General features: G+C 41.3%; 1 protein-coding gene across 1 annotated transcript in view; it reads left to right on the top strand.

Annotated features, from left to right (window-relative positions):
• Positions 1-15,467, top strand: part of PRKDC (protein kinase, DNA-activated, catalytic subunit) — a 490,177-nt gene that overhangs the window by 221,976 nt on the left and 252,734 nt on the right. Inside the window, exons 49-50 of the mRNA XM_030214157.1 lie at positions 9,275-9,418; positions 13,699-13,850. Coding sequence (XP_030070017.1) covers positions 9,275-9,418; positions 13,699-13,850 — 296 coding nt within the window. The remainder of the gene's footprint in view (positions 1-9,274; positions 9,419-13,698; positions 13,851-15,467) is intronic.

Below are 15,467 nucleotides of genomic sequence, written 5' to 3'. Positions count from 1 at the left end.
TGCCTCTGGTGACCCCGGAGTGGATTGTCGTCACGACAGACGCCTCTTTGATGTGCTGGGGAGCCCACTGCTTGGGAAGGACAGCGCAGGGGCTCTAGTCTCCTGCAGAGGCAAGTGGTCTATCAACCTCCTGGAACTCAGAGCCATTCGGTTGGTGTTATTGGAGTTCATCCCGGTACTGGTGTTGTAGCCTGTACGGGTCCTGTCGGACAATGCCACGGCTGTGGCCTATATCAACCGCCAGGGAGGTACCAAGAGCGCCCCTCTAGCCAAGGAGGCTATGAGTCTTTGCCAGTGGGCGGAAGCGAACCTGGAGCAGCTTTCAGCGGCCCACATTGCCGGAGTCATGAATGTCAAGGCGGACTTTCTCAGTCGCCATACCTTGGAGCCCGGAGAGTGGCAACTATCTGCTCAGGCGTTCTTGGACATCACGAAGCGCTGGGGCCAGCCGAGCCTAGATCTGATGGCGTCATCGGCCAATTGCCAAGTGCCGCGCTTTTTCAGCAGAGGACGGGACCCTCGATCCCTGGGAGTAGATGCTCTTCTCCAGCAGTGGCCGACACAAGAGCTCCTCTATGTGTTCCCGCCCTGGCCCATGTTGGGCAGGGTGCTAGACCGGGTGGCAAAGCATCCCGGCAGGGTAATCCTGGTGGGTCCGGATTGGCCCAGACGTCCCTGGTATGCGGACTTGATCAGGCTCTCAGTCGACGATCCTCTGCGGCTGTCAGTGGAGCGGGGCCTGTTACATCAGGGTCCCGTGGTGATGGAGGATCCCTCTCCCTTTGGTCTTACGGCCTGGCTATTGAGCGGCAGCGTCTGAGGAAGAAGGGCTTCTCAGACAAGGTCATCGCCACTATGCTGAGAGCGAGGAAGCGCTCTACTTCTACTGCTTACGCCAGGGTTTGGCGTATCTTTGCAGCATGGTGTGAAGCAGGCTCACTTTCTCCCTTCACTGCTCCAATTTCTTCAGTGTTGGCGTTCCTGCAAGAAGGTCTGGAGAAAGGCCTGTCGCTCAGTTCCCTTAAAGTCCAGGTAGCGGCTCTGGCTTGCTTCAGGGGCCGCCTGAAGGGTGCTTCCCTGGCTTCGCAGCCAGATGTGGTGCGCTTTCTCAAGGGAGTTAATCACCTGCGCCCTCCTCTGCACTCAGTGGTGCCTGCGTGGAATCTCAACCTGGTGCTAAGAGCATTGCAGAAGCCGCCTTTTGAACCCTTGTCGAGGGCATCTCTGAAAGACCTGACGTTGAAAGCAGTCTTTTTGGTGGCTATCACTTCAGCCAGAAGAGTTTCCGAGCTCCAGGCGCTCTCATGTCGAGAGCCTTTTCTGCAGTTCACTGAGGCAGGAGTGACTATTCGCACAGTGCCTTCCTTCCTGCCCAAGATTGTTTCTCGCTTCCATGTGAATCAGCAGCTCTGTCTCCCTTCCTTTCGTAGGGAGGACTACCCAGAGGAGTACTCTGCTCTTAAATATCTGGATGTGAGACGAGTCATCTTCAGATACTTGGAAGTGACCAATGATTTCCGGAAATCGGATCATCTGTTTGTCCTGTTTGCAGGTCCTCGTAAGGGTCTGCAGGCTGCTAAGCCTACAGTGGCAAGATGGGTCAAGGAAGCCATTGCAGCGGCTTATGTGGCCGCGGGGAAGGTGCCGCCTATCCAGCTGAAGGCTCACTCCACGAGAGCTCAGGCGGCCTCGATGGCAGAGGCCGGATCCGTCTCCTTGGAAGAGATATGCAAGGCGGCAACTTGGGCTTCGGCTCATACATTCTCCAAGCATTACCGTTTGACTGTGGCTGCACGGGCGGAGGCCCGGTTTGGAGCTTCAGTGTTGAGGTCAGGGATTTCAATGTCCCGCCCTGGGTGAGTACTGCTTCGGTACATCCCACCAGTCTATGGATTGATCAGCTTGATGATATGGAAGGTAAAATTATGTATAATCATACCTGATAATTTTCTTTCCATTAATCATAGCTGATCAATCCATAGCCCCTCCCAGATATCTGTTCTGTTTTTATTCTGGTTGCATTTCAGGTTCAAGTTTAGTCTTCAGTTATTTCAGAAAGACTTCGTGTTCAAGTTCTTTCACTTGGATTCTTCAAGAGTTGAGACGAGTTTGTGTTACAGTGAGCTGCTGCATTCCTCTCCCCTCCGTTTTACGGGGCTGGATTGAGACATAAATTCTGCCGGCACTCCCTCCCGCTTCGTGCGGCTGTAGGGCAGCTTTGTACCCCTCCCGCTTCGGCGGTGTTAGGGTCAGTCAGCTCCTCCCGCGGGTGCGGTTGCAGGATAAGCCAGATCCCCCCGCATCGGCGGGTGTGGTGTCCCTCCCCCGCTCCGCGGGGATGAGCTGGACGGATTCCCCTCCCCCACTTGTGTGGGGATGAGCTGGGTTAATTCCCCTCCCCCGTTTCGGCGGTGGTGAGCTGGGCAGAGTGTCCCTTCGTGGGTGTAATTCTCTAAGTGCTGAGTCCTGCGGATGGAGCTTTGATATCGACATACTGAGGAGTTTCCGGCAGCACATGACCACATATAGGGAGGCAAAAGTTTGCTCTCTATCTCCACCTGCTGGTAGATGGACACAACCCACCAGTCTATGGATTGATCAGCTATGATTAATGGAAAGAAAATTATCAGGTATGATTATACATAATTTTACCTTAGATGTGTCCAAAGGGTCTCCTGAAACTCCTTTATTGGGGGGCATTCCCAAATGCAGTGTTTGTAAGATGCAGCCATCTCTCTCTATATAAAAAGCAACACCAACGTTCTATGAAGCCTCCAGCCGGAAGTGTGAAGGGGGCGAGATATCCGGTTTCCCTATGAGTGTCTGCCCCGCCCTCTCTGTAACACAGTCAGTGAAGGAAAACAGCAGAGCACGAAATCAAATCGCTGGCTCTGTAACAGTGAAGGACTCAGAGGGGGGAGGGGAGAGAGGCCAGAGGGCAGGGACACACACACTCCCACATGCACACAGAAGAAAACATTGCTAGCCCCCGTTTCATTTGCATCAGAAACGGGGCTTTTTTACTAGTTTCTCCATATTTCACACAAGAGCCATCCGTTAGGCAGCTCATCTTTTGAGCCCAGGATGGATGAACATACATTCGTAATAGAAATTTGTAATGAAGTGGGCTTGGTGTTTTTAACTGAACCTTGGTTATGTTTGGTAGCTGACCTGATTATTAATACTTTGTGCCCTGTTGGGTTTACATTTTTGCCCTTGCCTAAAGAAAAAGGGAGGTGGTATTGCTATTTTATATAAGAATTTTGTAAAGGTAAAAATCACAGAATCTCTATCGCATCAAGCCCTGGAAATTCTTTCATGTGAAATAGTAGATAATTCTTTAGTAAGTTTATTGACATGCCTTTGGTTCTGTTGTCCGCTGGGCAAATGATTAGATGCTAAAGATGACTTTTATGAGTTTCTGACAAAAAGCTGCTTTGGAATTGACAAATTGTTTTGTTGGTTGGTGATATTAATCTTCATCTTGAAGATAAGTAAACAGAAAAGTAAGAGATTTTTTTTTTTAATTTTTTTTTTAAAAGATTCAATCGATTTATTTTATACTGTTTTTAACATATCACATTAAAAGGGTCATCATCTGGATTTGTTAGTTTCTCCGAGGACAAGCAGGCTGCTTGTTCTCACATGTGGGTCGTCGTCTGCGGCGGCTCAGGAATCTGCAAGCAAAATAAAAATCAGTCTTTCGGGAAAGTTCCATCGCGTGGGCACTGCGAATGACTTCCCGCCCGCCGCACGAGCGTGCCTCTTTAGATACTTTTTCTCAGCGGTTAGGTGCAGCAGTGTTTTCGCTCTGCTCCGTCAGGCCCAGGAAGAAGAGAAGATTTCTCTTCGCAACTGATTTTCGCTTTTCTTTTCTTTTTTCTTAAAGATTAAAAAAAAGAGTAGTTTTTTAATCTTTTTGTCCACTTTTAAAGTTCTCTTTCTTTTTCGACGCGGCCGGCCTTTTCCCTTTTTTGTGCTTTCTTTTTTGGCACAATCGTGTCGTTTGATTTCGCCAAAGCCGTTTTTTCTTCCATGTCATCGAAGACACCCAGCGACTTCAAACGTGGTGTCGGAGTTCCATCTGAACCAGTCAATTGTCTTGCCAACATTCTTTCCCCGTCCTCATACCTGCCCTAGCGAAAGCAGTTTACATACCTTGGACTGCAAGAGAGCATGGGCCTTTTACATGGAGCGGGCACAGCCCTTCAGACAGTCCGCCCAGTTGTTTATTTCTTTTGATCCCAACAGGAGGGGAGTCGCCATCGGTAAACGCACAATCTCCAAATGGCTAGCAGATTGCATTTCCTTCACTTATGCCCAAGCTGGGCTGACTCTTGAGGGCCATGTCAAGGCTCATAATGTTAGAGCCATGGCTACATCAGTGGCCCACTTAGTCGGCCTCCATTGAAGAGATTGGCAAGGCTGCAACGTGGTCATCAGTCCTGGATGAAATTGCTCCTGTAAAATATGTACCAAAATTTTTAAAAGATTGCATGGTATGATGAACAAAAATGCAGGTAATTAGAGTATGGAAAAAAAAAGTGGGCTACAACATAAGTTAAACTGGAGATCAGCAATACATCAATATAAAATCTTAAAACAGCCAAGAGAAATAATTTTTCTCAAAAGATAAATAATGCTGCAAATGTTTCAGATTAAGTTTTCAGGATAGTTAATTCTGTTCTTGATAACACAGAGTTGTCACCATCAGTAGAAACTACTATTCCAACTGCAGATGCTCTGGCAAAATACTTTTGAGATCAAGTTTATAATATCTGTTATAATTTATTGCAACAATCTCCAAACTAATTGGTTATATCCAGAAGATAGGCTTAGGCTGGGCTTTGATTTAGGTTTGCATGAATCTATTAAGAAGTTTTTTAGGAAGTATAGCAGTAAGTATGGTCAGTTGGATTCCTGTTCACCTTAGGTTATAGCATGACCACCATCTTTTTTCATGGATGCTTTAAATAAATGGTTAAACCAGTTACCGTCAGATGGGGAGTTAGGCCATATTATTTTATCTACAATACCAAAACACAATAAGGAAAATCTATTAGAGATGTCAAACTGAGACTTGGGGGTGTGACAAGATGGCGATCTGAGTGTTTGTGGATCGAGCAGCTGAATTTGTTGGCAGCCTTTTTTCCTTTTTTCTTTACCTTTTTGCTGGAAATGCCCCATACAAAAAGGAAGGGGATAGTTAAGGGCCAGACGCCAACGGTCCGAACTTCTTCCCCAGCTCAACAAACGCTGGATTAATTCACAACGCCCATTCCTGTATCGAGGGCGAGCGATGCCGGCTTGGGAGCTGTTGGAGGAGCTATGGCTCCCTCAGAATGGGAGACATCACTTTCGCCGCCCGATAATCGTCATCCGCCTCCAGCGATCTCAGGACAGAGCGAGGAGGGTGAGTCTACTACGGAAGGCGTGTTAGACCAAACCCTGATTGGCGCTAACTCTCTCCTGAACGCGGAAGGAACATCTACGGAGGGGAATCCTCCAGCGGAGATTACACTGCAGACGATATGGAAAACTTTACAGGCTTTAAGCCAGACGGTAACGAAATCAGCTCGGGAAACTTCACAATTAGTAAGTAAAATTGACTTACTGACTAACTCCTTTGAGAAAACTAAGCAAGAAACGAAATTACAAACTGATACACTCCAGCAGGAAGTAAAATCTTTAAAATCTGTAACTGAGGCCTTGGTAACAGATAAAATGGTAATTCACAGGAAAATAGAGCATTTTGAAAACTTTAATAGAAGATTGAACCTTAGAATACTAAACTTTTCATGGGTTAAAGAAATAAGTTCTACTGAAATGTTTAAGAAATATCTACAAGACATATTACTATACCCGGATTCAGCTGTTCCTCCTCTAAACAGAATATTTTATTTACCAATACCTCAGCAAGCTGAACCAGGTGATGGTGAAAAAAGTAAACCGACGAACTTACCATTGGATTGCCAAGATCAGTTGGACATTTTATTAACACTAGAGACTTTTCTATCTCAAATTGACCACCGTAGAACTCTTTTGATATCATTTGTTTTTGAGCAGGATATGAATGCGGTTTTGAAGCTGTATTTTAAAAATGCTTTAAAAACTTTTTGTGGTCAAAGAGTGTGGGTATACCCGGATGTTTGTAAAACGACGCAAGATAGGAGAAATTTTTGTTGTATAGAGAAGAGACCCGAGCGCTGGAAGCAACATATTTACTGGCCTACCCATGTAAATGTCTGGTTAAATATTTGGGGGTAAAATATATGTTTTTTGAGCCAGAACATTTTAAAGCATTTTTAGAAATGAAAAAATTAGCCATTAAACCTGCAGAGTAAGAATTACCATCTGATTATCAATGTTAATGAAGGGAAGATAAGGTCAGGCCATATACGTTTTTTTTTTCTTCTTTTCCTCTTGAGATCTCCTATTATCTGCATCGCCCCCCCCCCCCCCCCCCCTTTTAGCCATTTCATTGTGGTCTAATTAATTGTATAGCTTGTTTTTTCCACATAGGTTTGGTGAATGTATCTTTAATTTTAATAATTAAGTTTAAATTTGTTTATTGAATTATTCAAGTTATGCAATGTATTTCTAATTGCATGTTTTATGTGTAAAAAATTTAATTAACTAATAAAAGATAAATAAAAAAAATAGAGATGTCAAACTACCATCCAGTGGCTTCCATACCACTGTTCACAAAAATATGAGAGGGGATAACTACAGAACAACTGCAGAAATATCTAGAGGATCACAATACTCTACAAAGCACAATCTGGGTTCAGACAGCTTCATAGTACAGAAGCAATTCTAAGGAGCTCCTTTTACTAAGGAGCGCCAAAAAATGGCCTGCGCTAAAGACTTTTTTTTTTTGTTGTTGCCGAAAATGGACATGCGGCAAAATAAAAATTGGTGAGCGTCCATTTTGGGCCTGAGACCTTACCACCAACCATTGGCTTAGTCGCCAAATACTGAAAAGTGGCCAAAAAACTCAATTTGGAACAAATACCTCACGGGAAACTGTAAAAACAAAGGATTTCTCGAGGAAACATTCTTAGATCTGGGCAATAAACTAATTAGATCTTACTTTATGGGAACACTCCTCCATATATGAATATTAAACACAAAAGTACATAATTTAAAATGAAGTTGGGCCTCATTCGGAAGCCAATGCAAGTTTTTTTAAACAGCAGCGGAGAAGCCCTCTCGAACTTATGAACAGAATAAATACGATGAGCTGCCGTATTTTGGATTATTTGGATTTTTTTCATTAGGAGCTTAGAACAGCCCAAATAAATGCTGTTACAGTAGCCTAACTGACCCAATGGAAAGCTCTGTACTACAAGTTTAAAAGCTTCTTGATAAAAACAACTCCTAACTCTTCTCATGTAAAAAGTTTTCTTAATAAGGACTTGAACTTATAGATCAGGGCTCAACGTGTTAGTCAAAATTACCCTCAAAATTTTCAGATTGGCTTCAAACTGAGGATTTGCTAATTTCAAAACACTGTCGTTCCATATCTCAGAAGTCTAGTCAATCAGCAAAGATTTGATTTTATCTTTATTCAGCTTCAAGAGAAGAGTTAGGAGTTGTTAGGGTTACGCAGCGCTGTACAGTTTAACAAAGAAGGACAGTCCCTGCTCAAAGGAGCTTACAATCTAATGGACAAAATGTGCAGACCTTCTAATACAGATGATAATGACAATAATGGTTATAAAGTACTCTTTGCTACACTGAAGTCAAGTGTTTGTTTTAGAGATTCCCTTGATCAAAACATGCAGACTCAGTCAGAAGACATCAGTAATACTGCAACCTGGCCAGGTTTGAAGGAACTTTATATCAGACTGAACAATCCACTTTCTGCTAATGCAGTTGTTGAACATCTTTTTAGCTTTTTTATTTTATTTTTGTTACATTTGTACCCCGCGCTTTCCCACTCGCGGCAGGCAGTGGAGGGTTAAGTGACTTGCCCAGAGTCACAAGGAGCTGCCTGTGCCGGGAATCGAACTCAGTTCCCCAGGACCAGAGTCCACCACCCTAACCACTAGGCCACTCCTCCCAGCTGTGCTGGATTAATGACTCACAAGCGCACTGGATTGAATCACTACAGTTCTAGCTAGGAGTTAAATGTAGTCTAAATTTTATGCGACTCAATGAAACAGTGGCCTGTTTATGGGGAAAACATGAACAGTAAATGTTACATAAAGATTTTATGCCAGAAACCTTTCTTTGCTGTATATTCAAAAATGTGTGTTAGGGGACGTGTTAACACAATTCTTTCTCCTTCCCACTCCCAGCTGTGTATATCTTAATTCTTTCTAATCCCTTTTCTTTACTCTGCCTCCTCTCCCTTTGCCATTGTACACATCTTATAAGTGTGGCCCATAACTTATTTTTTATCTAAGCTTTCTTTTCACCTCCCTTTTATGCTCCTCTTCTAGATCCAACTGGAGCTACCTCTATAACTATTCTACTCCATTGACACAACATTGTCTTCTAGTAGTAAGCAGGAAAAATGTTCCACTCATTTATTTATTCTCCTTAGATACTTCTGATGTACTAACAGGGCCCCATGAGTTACCCTAATTATTTATATGTATTTATATCATTTTTGTGAAAACTATTCAGAATACACACCAAATCAAAATATAGAAAGGTCAGACAAAATCTGAAACAACATAAAGTAATAATCAATCTCAATCAGTCATATCTGGAAAAAACAGTTTTCAAGCTCTTAAATTAGAAAATGTGGGATAGACAATATGCAGCTTGGCTAGTTCAGGCCTGTAAACTTGTAGACAGTGATGGCTCAATCAAGAAAATAGTGGTTTTGATTTATATGGCTGATACGTTAGTATAATGCATGGATGCTTATGCATGTAATTATATCTGATCTTGTACTGGGCAGGAATGCCTCTTCCCAATCTTGTTCAAAAGCAGTATAATTTAAAAACCCAGCTCCTGTTCCATGTGCAGGCAAGAGAGGATCTTAGTGATTATATAATGGTATCACTGCAGGTTCTCAGCACACATTTAGCTGATTGTGGTATTTTACCTATGATCTGTGACCTCTTGCCAAGGATGAATATTGGTGATAGTTGTGCTGTATGAGAGGGAGGAAATATTTTTAAAAATTGGGAGAGGGGGAATTCAGATGATCATAAATTAAAATGCATGGCACGTAAGATATAGCATGTTACATTTTTAATAGTTTATATCAGCTTATTCTCTGTATGACCATAATTTATGCATATATGTTTATTTTCAGGTTTTCCGACCTTATGCAAAGCAGTGGCTTGGCCCCTTGTTACAACTTGTTGTTTCTGGAAATAATGGAGGAGATGGAATTCATTATATGGTGGTGGAAATCGTAGTTACAGTTCTTTCCTGGGCAAATGTTGCTACTCCAGCAGTAAGAAAACATGAGTAGTTCATTAATGAAGAATTTGTGATATTTGTGCAGTGAAATAATTTGGTTGCTTCCTGACTCTTTGTGTTTGAAGACATATAGAAAACCTGCTGATGGTGAGGGCAACGGGGCTGGATTTTAAACATGGGCACTCATACGCAAGGCTTCTCCCTCTGCCAAATCATTAAAGGGTTGAGTGGGTTTTATCCTCTCAGACGTCTGTGCAGCCCCCTGCCAGATATTCTGTCTGTCCTGCGCAGCATTGTCACATGTCCCTTCACTTCAGGGTTTTATTGTTAGACACCTGCAACTTACAGAAACGTCATCACAGAATTTGTAGGTTAGTGCCTTTTCACAGACCCTGCAGCACTTCTACCTTCTCCTTCCATTTAGATTTCCTATTGCCTTGGAAACCCATGTAAGCTGTGGGAATGGCTGCATGTGCTAGTTCACAGGCCCTGCAATAATTTCTCTATCTTCAGCTGTTGCTTTGGACTCTGGCAAGCCTGAATCAAAGTGCAGTGAAGAAGTATTAGTTCACTTAAGCAGGTTTTGGGCTTTCCACTTGGCACATACAACTTGGGTTGGGCTGATACTTCTTAGAAATCACATTTGCATGTTTGGGACATGATGTGTAAGTTATACTTCCTCAGTTCTGAGGTAGCATCAAGGAGGCTATATGACTTTTCAGAAAGGAGCCCTAAACACAAAACAACTAATTCATTGGAGGTAGGAATATCAAAATTACTTGTGTGTGTACTTCAGAAAATTAAATTCTCAGTGACCAGAGGTGTGAAGTTGCCACAGTCAGGGACTTTGTGGTTGTATAGAACCACTGCTGTTCCAAAGTCCATAGCCTTTTCCTTATTGCCCAAGAATAGGGGTAACTTTCTAAGCCATTTATAATTTTGACAGATACTGTAGCTGCTAATAAAATTGCCTAGGGTTATACACACTTGAAATACACGATACTGATGTAAAACACATACTTTTCTACAGTGTTCAAGTAGATGATCTGGGGTGGGAGCAGCATATGAGATCTCTCAAAAAATTTTTGTTGAAGGTTCCTAGGGGTATTAGTTTACAGAGTCAAGGGTGCATGCATTTGCAGTGCAAGATCCTAGACTCTGAAATCCTTCCACAGGACTTGTGTTTCAATGGCATTATCCTGCCTTCAGGAAGAGAATGGAGATCTGGCTATTTAATCAGAAATTTGGTTAATCTGAACTAAAGAGAGATGTCAGGTTATGTGAAGGTCAACGGTTTATTGATAAGGGTTGGGGAGAAGAGTACCAATGTAATGGGTTTTTATTAAAATTGGAAGATAGGGGTGGAGAGAGAGTTTGACCATTGCATTTTATTATAATTTGTAAAATGCTTATGTTTAACTGATGAGGACGGTATGTGAGTGAGTTATGGGAGTACTAACATACATATTAGGGTTTTTTTTAACATTAGGTTTTTTTTTCTATGATGGTACATAAAATCTTGCACAGTATTATAGCACCTAATGAAGTTGCTGCCCTTATTTTCACATTCTGAAATGAAAGGAACATTTTTGTGGTCCCATTTAGGGTACTTGTAGGTCTTTACCAGGAATTTAGAGTCTTCTATTGTCCTTGTTTGAGGCTTAACCTGTAGGCATAACTCCTCACTTTGACAGGTGGAGAATAACATGATAGTATTACTAGATATTATGTTGCAGGTGAGTATAATAATTTATTCAGAGTAACCAGGCTGTATGATGTAGAGGTCTGCAGCAGAGCAAGCTTACATTTTAATCCAACAAACATGGAGGAGGAGCAAAAAAAAAAAAAAGGTTCAGAATGTCACTTGTTCTTTCTGGTTTGCTGTTAATTCTTAGCTGCTCAGTGAAGAGTTCCTTAAGTATATTCCAGAAACCCAGCTCCAGGAAATGGATCTTGGAGTCATCATAAACAGTGCATTGAAATCCTCAGTTTTGTGTATTATGGAAGTCAAGGAAGCAAATTAAATCTTAGAAGTTAAGAAGAGAATGGAGAATATGATACCTCTATATTGATCTCCATGCCCTTTGAGCATTGTGTATAGTTCTGGTTGCCTTATCTCAAAAAATACAGAGGAGAACTAGAAGTATGGAAAAGGGCAGCCAAAATGATTAATGTCATAGACTGCCATTCCATCTTTTAACAGTTAAGGGTTCTTCAGTAAAAGGGGCAGAACAGAGTTTTATAAAATCATGAGTGAGGTAGAACAATTAAATAGGGGACACCTGTTTTACCCCTTGAAGTAGTGCTAGGGCCATGGAATATTTCATGAAACTAATAGGTATCAGATTTTTTTTCTTTTAAATCTGAGTAATTGTTTCACTTGATACACAAACTATGTAACATTTTTCCAGAGGATACGATTAAGGGAGCAAGTAAAGTCCTTTTACCAAGCTGCAGTAAGCACTAGCACATGCTTATAGCAACTTAGAAGGGCTTATCACGGGCATTCTGCAGTAAGTTCCAGGTTAGCACATGCACACCATGCACTAAAAAATTATTTTTGTTGGTGAAGGGGGTGTGTCAGAGGTTGAAGAATGGACATGTATGCGGTAATCAGCACAGCTACATTGCTGTATACTAACTGATTAAGAATATAAGCATTGCCATTTTGGGACAGACCGAAGATCCATCAAGCCCATTATCCTGACCTTGCGCAAAACAGATTTTATGCAGCTTATCCTAGAATATGCAATGGATTTTCCTCAAGTCCATCTTAATAACGGCTTATGGACTTTTCTTTAAGGAAATTATCCAAACCTTTTTTAAACCCTGCTCAACTGACTGCTTTTACCACATTCTCTGGCAACGAATTCTAGAGTTTAATTACTCGTTGAGTGAAGAAATATTTTCTCCAGTCTGTTTTAAATTTACTACTTAGTAGCTTCTTTGCATGCCCTCTAGTCCTGATATTTTTAGAAGGAGTAAACAAGTGATTTACATCTACCTGTTTGTACTATATCGTTTTTGAGATGCAGTGGCCAGAACTGCACACAGCATTTGAGGTGCAGTCACACCATGGAGCAATTCACAGGCATAACTTTCTCAGTTTTGTTTTCCATTACTTTCCTAATAATCCCTAACATTCTGTTTGCTTTCCTAGCTGCCACTGCACATTGAGCAGAGGGTTTCAACGTATCATCAACAATGACACCTAGATCCTTTTCCTGGGTGGTGACTCCTAGTGTGGAACCTTGCATCACGTAACTATGGTTCCTGTTTCCCACATTTATCACTTTGAACTTGCTCACATTAAGTCATCTGCCATTCGTAAGGTCCTCTTGCAGTTTTTTACAATCCTCTTGTGATTTAGTACATGACCCCTTACCACCTACAAAATAGGTGACAGTAAGAGCTCATGCACTAATCTTTTGTTATGACCACGTGTTAATGTCAAACATCAGCAGGTAGCCATTAATACAAAAATTTAAAAATCGACCACTTTACTACTGCACTATAAATGGCCTTATAAGACCATAAGAATAGCCATACTGAGTCAAACCAATAGCCCAGTATCCTGTTTCCAACAGTGGCCTTAGCTTACGGGAAAGACCCGTGTAAGGGCGCTAAACCATTTTTTAGCACTACTTAGACTTGGGAAACCATTGTTACTTCTGTGGAGTGGAATGCAAAAAAATATCTTCAGTTAGAACAAAATCAAGTAACAATGGGCAAATTTCTCCATTATTATTTATTGGTTGCCAGTATACTTCATTACTTTTCAAAGTAACTTGTTTAATTTCTTTTAAAATTTTTCATGGCCAGGATCACATTTTACAATGCTAAATTATACTGAGAAAACCACAAAGAGTGGGAAGAACTCTTGATTATTTCATTGTTAGTTCCCTCTTTTCAGGTAGGGGTGGCACCCAGAAATATTTTATTTTCATTGAATAAATGTTGAGTGTACACATAGTGTACTCGTCTCTTCTAGAGTGCATGCTATTTGCACATAGTATTAATTCTTTCCCGACATTACGTGCATGTGCGAATCAGTATGCATGCGCAAACGTGTGCACTATGTGCAAACAGCTTACCCTCTGTTAGAACATTCTGCGTTATGTGGCATAGTGCGCACTCTTATCAGTGAACGACATCGTTTGAAACAACTGCCCATATTTGGGGTTTTGCTGTTTATTCGATTTTGGCAAGGATGTTACATGATTTCCATATTTTATTGTTTGTAATATGATTGCACAGAGGATTGGTATGCAAGCAGATCTAAAAATGATTGTATTGTGCTTTGTATTTTGTTAGGGGCTTGCTAAGGATGAGATCCTAGCTAACCGATTGCTGGAGTTCTTGGTAACTCATTCTTTCCATGAGAAAAGAGCAGTGTTCAGGCACAACCTGGAGATCATAAAGACAGTGGTGGAGTGTTGGAAGGATTGCTTATCTATACCATACAGGTAGCAACGTGAAACATAAATCATAGTTCCCACAATTCATAAGACCAGTTTCTAAAACACATTGGGCCTCGTACTAAATTTTTAAATATTGTAAGCTGCTTTGTAGTAAATGAAAGGCAGTATGATAACTAGAGTTTTTCTTATCTTGTGTGTTTGAGGGGGGAGAAAAAAGAGGCGGTGGGGTGATTAGTACATCTGGCTCAGTGTGAATGGAAAACTGGTTTCTTTTTAAGGTGTGATATCTTTCATTCCAATAACATTATAGTTGTCCAATGATGATGTATTTAAGCTTTGGAGATCATGGTCCACCATCTTCAGGGATACAAATTAATATTTGTTTATCCCATAGAAGATTGATCCAATCTAGTTTTCTTCAGGGATAATATAGATAATCAAAACTACACTGGCTACCAGTACCTTACAGGGCTAAATTTAAAACTGTTTGATTTTCAAAGCCCTTGGACAAAATGGGCTAGAATACTTAAAGAATACGTTAGCCCTTTGAGACCTCTGAGATCCTCTCAAGGATCATATCTGTTCCCTCATCAAAAGAAATTGTACGATGTGATACCTGCCAGCGAGCTTTCTCAGGAGTAGCCCCCATGCTCTGGAAATTACTCCCAGAGGAGCTACATATAACTCTAGAATACCTCTACTTCAGGAAGCAGGTAAAAGCCTGGATCTTCTCCCAAGCTTGTAATGCATCGGTAACTGACTGTACGCCCATTCTGTACCTAGATTAGTGTGCTACACATGCTGTAACTTAGACCAGTTCCTTATATCTTTATTAATTGTACAAAGAGCTTGCTTTTAGTTTATCCACCCATTTATTTATCTCAACTGACTTTGTACCACGCATCTTACCCCCATCTATATGTCTGCATTTGACCCCTTAGGTATATGGTAAGCAGTATTGTAGAAAAACACTAGTTTTGTAGCAATGTTATTTGAATGTTCTAATTGTGTACTTATTAGATGTTTCATTAATATTATGCTTACATCGTATTATATCTGTTATTTACATTTCAGTTCTGTTAAATGTGTATATTTTTGATCCTGTTTCATGGTAGTCCTATTATTAGGTTTCAATTTGCTGTATTTATGTTTATAGTTGTAAATTTTACTGTTGTTCTGTTAACAAAATTGTATGTTTGATGTTAAACTGTACCTACTGTACACCACCTTGGGCGAATCTCTTCATAAAGGCGGTTAATAAATCCAAATAAATAAAAATAATCAGGGCTGGTGCTAGACATGATGGGGCCCAGGGGAAACACTAGGGAGAGGGCCCAAAAGCTTGCTTACAAGCTGTCCCTCTTTCAATTTTTGGTCCAAGAAAACAAATAGGAAGGCGATTCTCAGGATCCAGCATGGAATAGAAAAAAAGATGTGAATCACCAGTGGCAATGTTGAGAAAAATAATTTATTCACCACATTATTTAAAATAGGCCTATTTTAAATAATGTGGTGAATAGATTATTTTTCTTAACATTGCAATTGGCAATTCACATCTTTTTTTTTTCTATTCCTCTTTCAACTTTAGGTAGGTTTGGGGCCCCCCAGTATCATGAGGGCCCAGGACAATTGCCCTGTTTGTCCACCTTTAATTTCGGCCTC

Source organism: Microcaecilia unicolor, chromosome 1, assembly GCF_901765095.1.
Source record: "Microcaecilia unicolor chromosome 1, aMicUni1.1, whole genome shotgun sequence".
NCBI classification, from domain to species: Eukaryota; Metazoa; Chordata; class Amphibia; order Gymnophiona; family Siphonopidae; genus Microcaecilia; species Microcaecilia unicolor.
This window is presented reverse-complemented; position numbering and strand designations above follow the sequence as displayed.